The sequence below is a fragment of the Podarcis tiliguerta genome (assembly GCF_965153285.1).
Source record: "Podarcis tiliguerta genome assembly, chromosome: 13".
Taxonomy (NCBI): domain Eukaryota; kingdom Metazoa; phylum Chordata; class Lepidosauria; order Squamata; family Lacertidae; genus Podarcis; species Podarcis tiliguerta.
This window is the reverse complement of record NC_139546.1, coordinates 10166349-10176365: the sequence shown is the minus strand read 5'-3', so window position 1 is coordinate 10176365 and position 10017 is coordinate 10166349. Positions and strand designations below refer to the sequence as shown.

Sequence of the window (10017 nt, the reverse complement as noted above, 5' to 3'; positions counted from 1 at the left end):
GTGCTGACCTTTAAAGCCCTAAACGGCCTCGGTCCAGTATACCTGAAGGAGTGTCTCCACCCTCATCGTTCACCCCAGATACGGAAGTTCAGCACCGAGGGCCTTCTGTCGGTTCCCTCCCTGCGAGAAGCCAAGTTACAGGGAACCAGGCAGAGGGCCTTCTGGGTAGTGGCACCTGCCCTGTGGAACACCCTCCCACTAGATGTCAAAGAGAAAAATAACTACCAAACTTTTAGAAGACAGCTGAAGGCAACCCTGCTTAGGGAAGTTTTTAATGTTTAAAAGGTTTAAGTGTACAGTGGTGCCTTGCAAGACGAAATTAATTCGTTCCGCGAGTCTCTTCGTCTAGCGGTTTCTTCGTCTTGCGATGCAACCCTATTAGCGGATTAGCGCTATTAGCAGTTTAGCAGCTTAGAAAAAGGGGGTGGGGAGCGAAAAAAAATCTCAAGACTCGCAAGACATTTTCGTCTTGCAAAGCAAGCCCATAGGGAAATTCGTCCTGCGAAGCGCATCGAAAAACGGAAAACCCTTTCGTCTAGCGGGTTTTCCGTCTTGCGAGGCATTCGTCGTGCGGGGCACCACTGTATTTTAGTGTTCTTTTGGAAGCCGCCCAGAGTGGCTCAGGAAACCCAGCCAGATGGGCAGGGTATAAATAATAAATTATTATTATTATTGGCATTCATCTGTCTTGAGAGACAATGGAGTGCTCTTCCGGGAATCGCTGAAGAATCACAGTACCTACTGTGACCGCAGAGACCCATAACCGGTAACTGCTGCCAACCACGTCGTTTTGGCTGCACTAGCAGCACTGAAGTAACCTCCCTGGGGCACTAGCCTGGGCAGTGTGCCTGGAGGTCCTAGGCTGCCCAGACAACAAGACCAACAAGCAGAGCAGTACGTTTGGAACCAACTAGGGGACGCAGGTGGCGCTGTGGGTTAAACCACAGAGCCTAGGACTTGCCGATCAGAAGGTCGGCGGTTCGAATTCCCATGACGGGGTGAGCTCCCATTGCTCGGTCCCTGCTCCTGCCAACCTAGCAGTTTGAAAACACCTCAAAGTGCAAGTAGATAAATAGGTACCACTCCAGCGGGAAGGTAAACGGCGTTTCCATGCGCTGCTCTGGTTCGCAAGAAGTGGCTTAGTCATGCTGGCCACGACCCGGAAGCTGTACGCCGGCTCCCTCAGCCAATAAAGCGAGATGAGCACCACAACCCCCGAGTTGGCCACGACTGGACCTAATGGCCAGGGGTCCCTTTACCCTTTACCTAGGTTGCAGTTACCGGAAGGAGGCCAACAGTCTTAGGGACTCCACTCCTTAAGCCTTTTCTTCCTCCGAGGATATCCCGTAAGGCAACAGAGGTTTAGGATCAGTTTTCCTTCCTACTTTCCAAGGTTTGCCAAACCCCGCCTGCCCTCACTTCCCTCTGCAGCATGGGCAGAAACCGCCTTAACTCAGTCCTCCAGAGCCTGATTGCGCATGCAGGGGAAATCCCTAACTCATCCAGGGTTTGAGACCCATCAACTACCCTACCCTGGTTTAGTCTGCCAGTTGAAGCAGTTTCTGGAATGCAGCTGCGGTCGCAAGCTGACAGCTTCTAGGAGCCATAGGTGAGAGAGGAGTGCAGGATGGGGACCAAAGGTGGACAAACTGCCCCAGGATGAACACGACGTATCCCACACCAGAGGGAGTAAAGGCAAAGGTACCCCTGCCCGTACGGGCCAGTCTTGAGAGACTCTAGGGTTGTGCGCCCATCTCACTCAAGAGGCCAGGGGCCAGCGCTGTCCGGAGACACTTCCGGGTCACGTGGCCAGCGTGACAAGCTGCATCTGGCAAGCCAGCGCAGCACACGGAAACGCCGTTTACCTTCCCACCAGTAAGCGGTCCCTATTTATCTACTTGCACCCGGGGGTGCTTTCGAACTGCTAGGTTGGCAGGCGCTGGGACCGAACGACGGGAGCGCACCCCGCTGCGGGGATTCGAACCGCCGACCTTTCGATCGGCAAGCCCTAGGCGCTGAGGCTTTTACCCACAGCGCCACCCGCGTCCCACCAGAGGGAGTACCCCTCACCTAACACAGACCCTCAAATCTAAAGGTAGCAGATGGGGAAGTTGCAGAGAGGGTAATAGGAGAAAGCACATGAAGACCCCAATACACAGGGAAGCCCCCTTCTCTTTTTCCATCATGCCAGCTACAATGCATCCACCGCAGTGAGCTCCCCAGAACCCAAACACTTCAAAACCCAAAGAGATTTACATGGCTCTCACACTTCCTTAAACCTAGATAGGCAGAGACCCTGGTTCAAGCTGGTTGCAAAGGAAAAGCAATGCCAAGTACACAAAACCTGTTTTGTGGGTTATGTATGGAGATCAACACCTATATTGTATACTTTTTCCACATTGTGGGACCCTGGAAACTGTTCCTACAATTAAACCACCACTCTAAGTAAAAAGTTCCTATGTGGGGAGTAATAATACCTTATTATTTCATGCAGTTGCCTTAAAAAGCCTTCTCCTGAGCAGTGCCGTCTACATAACTGCTATTCTACTAATGTCCCGCTTCTGGGCTTATCACAGAACTATAGAGTTCCCCAGGGATCATCTAGCCCAACCCCTGCGATGCAGGCATCTCAGCTAAAGCATCCATGGCCATCCAACTTCTGCTTAAAAGCCTACCAAAAAGAAGGCTTCTCACATGCATCTGGTTGACCACTGCAAGAACAGAATGCCGAACAGGATGGGCCAGCAGTCTGATCCTGCGGCAATTCTTACGATGCCACAAGATTTTCAAAGCCCCATGGTGTTTGACTCCTCTTCCCTCCGTTCCCCCAATTAATCCACAAGAGAGAGGGTGTTGACAATAAAAAATGAGGAAAAATGGGCTTTTCAAAAATATTTATTGGTGCAAATGCATGCCACTCAGAATCTGAGCTTCTGGAAAAACCACTTGTTCTTGCCCGTCTTGTATCTGAAAGAGAATGAAGAAAGATCTCCTGTTAGTATCATTATGTGAACAGCAGCCCAGCATCAAACGAGATACAAACTGCCCAGCGTACAAGGATGTCATATCCTAAACCACAAGGCCCCTGCCGGTTGATGTGTGCAATGGACTAGGTTTCAAACTTTCTTCCACAAGGGCCCACTTGTGAAGACTAAAAATTACTGAGGCCCTACGGTCACAAAACGGGAGCATTTTTGCAGGATCAACTGGCAATGACTGACATCTCGTTCCACCTCTGGAAATTGCTAAATGCCAGTGTTTTCCTTGTGGCAAGGAGTTCCACAGTTCAGTTTCCCTTAAGCTAAGGCAACTCAGCTCCAGTTTAGGCAGCTTTCCATCAACATGAGTATCCAGAGAGGAGGCTCAAAAAGGAAGCAGTGGCTGATACCCACTGGGATTGGAAAGGGAAGCTCCACACTGCCAGAGCCAACTTTTGTGCCCACCCTCCTTCCTGTTGAATTCTGCAATGGGCAACACCAGGACTATGGAGGAGAAAGCAGATGAGGGAGAGGGGGTGCCACCCCCTGAACAAAGGAGGCAAGGCAGAGGCTAGCTGAGGTTGGTGGGGCAGTGCTTCTGTTGCCCTAATGTACCAGCCTCCACTGTCTCACTTTCTAATGTTGTTAAATACCTCCTCTGGCTCGCTCCTATCAGAGGAGGGAGACCTACCTACCTACCTACCCCCCCCATTGTCTTCTAGACACCTTTGCTCAGCATGCAAGGTGTGGCTAATGCTAGCACTGGTTCAGCAAAAAGGCAATGACATGCCTAGCGGGGAGAGCAGACAAGTGAACCTAGAGCAGCTCAGGGCCTGGTGGCAGGTCCCAGACCACTGTCTGAGGAACACTGGACTAGGTGACAAGGCTTAGGATGTGGGAAACCCAGGGATGAAGGCCCAGAGTCTGCTGCTCTTTACAGGTAAAGCACATCTCTCTATGCTCACCTGGATAAAAAGGTAAAGGTACCCCTGCCCGTACGGGCCAGTCTTGACAGACTCTAGGGTTGTGTGCCCATCTCACTCAAGAGGCCGGGGGCCAGCGCTGTCCGGAGACACTTCCGGGTCACATGGCCAGTGTGACATCGCTGCTCTGGCGAGCCAGAGCTGCACACGGAAACGCCGTTTACCTTCCCGCTAGTAAGCGGTCCCTATTTATCTACTTGCACCCAGGAGTGCTTTCGAACTGCTAGGTTGGCAGGCGCTGGGACCGAACAACGGGAGCGCACCCCGCCGCGGGGATTCGAACCGCCGACCTTTCGATCGGCAAGCCCTAGGCGCTGAGGCTTTTACCCACAGCGCCACCCGCGTCCCTTAGCTCACCTGGATACACAGGTAATAAAAAGTATCTGGCCACAACTCACGACACCCCCGAAGTGGACGCGTTTTCCTGAAGACTCACCTCTCCTCGAATTTCACTTTGGCCTCCCGCCGGGCTTTACGTTTCAGCGCAGGGTCCCTAAAGACATCCTTGTTGACAACTGTCTTGTCAAGGGGAATATCAACGGAGTACCTAGGCAAAAGACACAATGGGGTTGTTACGGAAATTACCGGGGGGGGGAGGGGGACATTGTAGCAGGAAACCCCCCCCCCCAATCATTCAGTTTGTACAGACTTCACACACACTCACACACTACATACGCTACACTTCTGTTATAAATTCATAGAAAATCAACCATACATCAGATTTGCACTGTTCCACTTTTATTCTACTCCATATCTCAAGGACTAGCTAAGGGGGGTGACCTGGTGACGGTCAGCCATAATCCCCTGTACTGCACCTGGAGGGGCATGACAAGCTAGATAAGCATCCTGATGGGCTCAGACTCACCGCCTTCATGAACACAATGGACTGCATATGGTTGTATATTCAGGGCAGACAGCAACAAAAGGACCATGGCCGGATTCCCCTCAGGGGGAAGGAAACTGCACCTTTTCTTTGTTATTCACAACTGGTTCATGGGAGGGGGAGAAAGGAGGAACCAGCCAGGTGACAGGACACTCAGGTTACTACCACAACTCCTCCCTCAACCCCTCCTTTCTGTAATGTATGCATGATGTTTCTGGGGGGTGGGCTTGACCTAGAGGAGGGGAATTTCGAAAGTTTTTATAAGGTCTTGCACACCATTGTTCTGGGTCTTTCCTCTCTCCTGCGAGTGAGAGGAACACCCTGCTGCAACAGTACAATAAAGGCCAAGCCTACAGGCTGCTGATTTGCTCCAAGATACTCTGGTTGGTGTCTTTACTTTTGTCCAAGGGAGCCCTCGGATTTTTCCGGTAACACATCTTTAAAGTTAAATATTACAAATATTATGCCTGAATGTATCCTTTCAACTTGACAGCTCAGGGAAGTTACCTAGCTTTGAAAATAATATAAAATCATCTCCTTTCCCAGTTTCATCCATTCCAGAGCTATTTTCCCCTTGAAAAAGGACTCCAGGAAGTTCCCAGAGGTGACAATTGCTGGGCTCATTGTTAGCCTAAGGAAGCCAAATCTCATCACCTGACTCGCCTCAGGCTCCAGACATGCAAAGGAACTTCTACTGTACTTTTGGGTGGTGTGTACTTAAGACATATTTGTCTATGCTAATCTTATACCTGAGTCTTGCCCTGCCATGTCTGCTTATGCTAATCTTGTACCAAGGACTTGTCTGGACATGTTTGCCAAGGTTAACCCCTCCTCTTTTGTGACATGTCAAGTGATGTAGCAATGATGCTGTACGAACTGTATTCTGGGATATGGTGGGAAAGTTTTAAAAGTCTTTGTCACCCCATCCCCGGGGTTCAAATTTGCTCTTTGAACCTATTGCGCAATAAACTTTGGTCTACATCTATTTGCTCAGGTTGGCTGGAATTCTTCCTTTATTCCGCAGGGACCCGTGGGCTCTGCCCGACGAACTGGGTGACTGAGCAGCCTCGCACCTAGATTTTTCCATAACAGGTTTTGGACTACAATTCCCATCATCCTTGACCACTGGTCTTGCTAGCGAGGGATGATGGGAGTTGTAGTCCAAAAACAGCTGGAGGCCCAAGGTTGGGGAACACTGGTTTATAGGTCTGGAGGCAGTTCTGCCCTGTCACCTGGGCTCCCCTAAATGCCCAAAGGCAGGGAAGGCAGAGACCCAGAAACGTCAAGCTGACTGTACTGGAAGGACAGAGGAGAGTCTCCCATTTCCCTTTCCTCTTGCATATCTTTATCAAGCTCCTCACTCACCTGGTAGGCATCAAGTGGTTGTAATTGTAGACCTTCACAAAGGACTTGATCTTGGAACGCTTGGCAATCTTCTTCTTGCCCATGCTTGCTGTCACTTTGCGTGGGTAGCGATCGATGCCAGCCACCAGAGCGTGGCTGTAGGGGCGGTCAGAGGTGCCATCATCAATATTCTGTATGAAAGAGGTTCGTTAGAAGGATCAGGCACAGTAGAGTTAGCATGCAACCAACTACCTTCAACAAAGATTCAGGGGCACATTAACAGGCAAAAGCAACTTCATTGCTGTAAGGGGGACCGGCAACCAAATGTTATGATGCAATTTTTACACAGCCTTCTGTGGTTTTGTGGCTTATGACCTTACTTTATTAATTGATAGCAGCCTCTTTTGTACAATTTTGTAAGCCACTGCAAGAGGAGCCTCTTTTGTACAATTTTGTAAGCCACTGCAAGAGCTCTAGCTGTGTGGCTAAAAAGGTAACACCAAATATTCTCCACTGTTTTGGACCCAGGGATACAGAGCAATTTACAGTCATACCTCGGGTTGAATACGCTTCGAGTTGAGCGCGTTCGAGTTGCGCTCCACGGCAACCCGGAAGTAACGGAGCGCGTTACTTCCGGGTTTCGCTGCTTGCGCATGTGCAGACACTCAAAATGACGTCACACGCATGCACAGACGTGCTGTCACTAATTACGTTTACCTCTAGATGCGAACGGGGCTCTGGAACGGATCCTGTTCATATCTAGAGGTACCACTGTACTATCACATCAGCAATCGCAGCGGCCTAGAGAGATTAGACCTTATTCCTCCATCTGCCAGAAGTTTCTGTTCCTGCTCCTAAAAATACATTTTCCTCAAGGTCCAACTTTCTCACCTTAACAATAACAGCTTTGCGTCCGGAGTAACGCCCAGCAAGGACAAGGACAACTTTCCCTGGTTTCATAAACTTGCCCATCTCTGAAAAGGAGAGGAAGAACAATGTAAACAAACACACTCGTGATGTATCCCCCACATCAGTATTTGAAAATCTAACATTCCCCCAAAATTCACACACAGGGGTACTATATGTATGCACAGAATAGTATATTCCTCGTAAGGAAGCTGTGCCTGGAGGAAGAAATGTGAGGCGAGAGACTTCGTCCGGCAAGACCTCCTTCCACCTGCCTAGTCTCTAGTCTCTGCTTCTCAATTTGTATTGTATTATTTTATGTACTGTGGCTTGCCATTGTTTTATTGATTATAGTTTGGAAGTTTTTTATTTTAACAGTTGAGTGGATTTCTGTTTTATATGTTATTATTATTATTTAGTACTATTCTAATGATTGTTGGATGTTGCTTTTTTGATGTAGGGTGCCTATTTTAAAGTTGTTTTATTACCACATTTTTGCATTGCATTGGATTGTTGTAAGATGTACATTTTTTGTTTCTCCAGCTTGTAAACCGCCTTGAGTATTGTAAGATAGAAAGACGGTATAAAAATTTTAAAAATTAATGAATGAATATGCAGGATTTCCTCTGGGGTGGCGGCAGCCAACGACTTAAAAGGACTAACCAATCTTTTTCTTTTTAAAAAAATAATATTTATTAAAAGTTTTATAGTTACAAAAAGAAAGTATGAGAGAAAATAAAAAAACAGCAAAAAATTTTTAACAAACAATACATCAAAAATAGAAAGAAAAAACAGTACATCAAAACAACAAGAAAAAATAAAAACTTTTAAAAACACATCCAAATTCCATCTTTATCTTTCATTCACTTATTTCCTCGACTTCCTCACACCCCCCTTTTCTGTATTCTAGTTCAAATTACCTAATTCAGCAAATCTTTTCCCTCTTTCCCAATTTTTGTTCTATGATTTATCTTAACACAATCTAACTTTAAATTTTCCGCTTTAGCCCATTGACAATCAGTTTTTGCTTGATTCTTTACAACATTTCTACTAAAACCGTATAAGTTCATTCCAATATTCTTCTAACATTCATTAATTTTGCAATATTTCTGTAAATATACTTTCTTCCAATCTTCTTCCATCGACCTAACCAATCTTTTTCTAACCTACCAAGTGACAAGGTTTCCTCTCCTATTCCCTATAGTCCTATATACATGTGTATGCATAGGCCCTATGGTCTTGTTAATTATATTTATATAATACTTTTAGCCCAACTTTTCCCCAAGGAGGTCAGGCTGGCACACGTGATTCTCCTTCTCCCTTACTTTTATCCCCCTGCCAGGCGGATCAAGCTGAAACACAAGAACTGGGCCCAAAGCCACCCAGTGAAATTCATAGCTATGGAAGGGGGTGGATTTTGAACCCAGATCCCCAAGGTAGTAAGTCCAACACACCCTTAACCACCACATCACCCGGGTGTCTTAAAATACCCCAATCCCACTCAACGAAATCGGAGTAAGGAGAGAAAGCTACGCAGGACGTTCTGTGTGTGTTTAGATTTAATATTTACCCCTTTAAATGTGTTAATTGGAAGCAGCTTTATTTTTTGGGGGGGTTGTTCTTTTTTATTATGCATTTTTTTGTTTTTAATGTTCTGAACCGGCTGAAGGGCGGTGTACAAATTCAATAAATAACATTTATACGAAATGCACGCAGAACAGCAGTAGTAGGGGGGATTTATTTGAAAAGAGACCTGCGTTTTGTTTCATAAAACCTTATATGACGCTTGATTGTATGGGGGGAAATCCCCCAAACTGCCCCCGCTACAAGATATAGTATAGGTTTAAAAAAAGGGGTGGCAGAGAGGGAGGGAGAAGCCAAGGCCTTCCATCCCCAGAGACCCGCATTAAAGTATATTCTTCCCATCCGAGAAAGACGAGCACCGACGAGGCTGAGCCCTGCGCGACCCCCAGAGCCACCCCAGAGACCATCCCGGTAGGGCAGAGTCACCCCAGCCCCCCGACCACCTCGGCACTGCGGCTTCCCAACCGGCCCGAGAGGATGGCGACGGATTGCGCAGAAGACCCCGCTTCCCCTCAACTTACTGGAGCTGCGGCAGCGATGGCACCCACACCGGAAGAGGAAAGAGAGCTCGCTTCCGCCAGCCTTTCACGCTGCCCCGGCGGCTTGGGCTGCGCATGCGCATTGCCGGAAAAAACAGAGCTACGCGAGGGAAAGACAAGCACACGCCGAGTTCTTAAATTGGGATTTTTCCCCCCCTCCTTATCTCCCGCAGCTCGAGAGTGAGAGCTGCAGGCGGAAAACAATGAAGAAATCTGGGGTTTATGATTGTGGGGTACCGATAGCAGCAACAAACGCATTGCTTCCAACTCTATTAATAATAATTATTAATAATAATTAATAAATAAATAAATAATAATAATAATAATAATAATAATAATAATAATAATAATAATAAATATATTGTATTATTATTTATCATTAATAATAATTATTAATTAGATTACATTTATATTCCGCCTTTCATCCGAAGATCACAGGGTGTTTTTTAACATTTCAAAGCACACCACAGTTAATGGACGGATCATAAGGCTTCTGCGTGTAGCTGGGACCCAGACCGGGCAACTTCAGTCAAATTGCATTTGATGTAACCAGAGCCGGATTTAGGTTTGATGAGGCCCTAAGCTACTGAAGGTAATGGGGCCCTTTATATGTCCAGCTGCCCTTTGTCAACAACAATTTGTCGCAGTTTTTTGTGTTGAATGTAACCAGTCCATGCAGAATATAGGCACCCTATACAGTGGTACCTCGGGTTACATATGCTTCAGGTTACAGACTCCGCTAACCCAGAAACAGTACCTCAGGTTAAGAACTTTGCTTCAGGATGAGAACAGAAATCATG

The 10017-nt window shown here is 47.2% G+C and overlaps 1 protein-coding gene across 4 annotated transcripts; it reads right to left on the bottom strand.

Moving 5' to 3' along the window:
* Window positions 1-2877: 2877 nt before the first annotated feature.
* RPL27 (ribosomal protein L27) lies at window positions 2878-9285 on the bottom strand. 4 transcript variants are annotated; one of them, XR_014504006.1, is made up of 6 exons: window positions 9200-9267; window positions 7080-7162; window positions 6210-6379; window positions 4319-4508; window positions 3632-3943; window positions 2878-3597 (listed from the first exon to the last, which is right to left on the bottom strand). XR_014504006.1 is itself a non-coding variant. In XM_083408061.1 (5 exons), exons 2-5 carry the CDS (start codon window positions 7158-7160, stop codon window positions 2919-2921), a joined length of 411 nt encoding a protein of 136 aa, XP_083264187.1. In that variant the 5' UTR covers window positions 7161-7162; window positions 9200-9285; the 3' UTR covers window positions 2878-2918. The 4 variants fall into 4 exon arrangements, 2 of the variants coding, with proteins under 2 accessions (XP_083264187.1, XP_083264188.1); XR_014504005.1 differs by having other exon boundaries at window positions 2878-3943; XM_083408061.1 differs by lacking the exon at window positions 3632-3943 and having other exon boundaries at window positions 2878-2967; window positions 4398-4508; window positions 9200-9285.
* Between the last annotated feature and the right edge of the window lie 732 nt (window positions 9286-10017).

What these genes read in the sequence shown, in the direction of transcription:
- RPL27 (XM_083408061.1), bottom strand. Translation starts at nt 7,160, where the DNA reads ATGGGCAAGTTTATGAAACCAGGGAAAGTTGTCCTTGTCCTTGCTGGG. An exon ending in GCAAAGCTGTTATTGTTAAG is followed by an intron (nt 6,380 to 7,079) that starts GTGAGAAAGTTG and finishes TCTTTCATACAG; the next exon opens with AATATTGATGATGGCACCTC. An exon ending in AACCACTTGATGCCTACCAG is followed by an intron (nt 4,509 to 6,209) that starts GTGAGTGAGGAG and finishes TCTTTTGCCTAG; the next exon opens with GTACTCCGTTGATATTCCCC.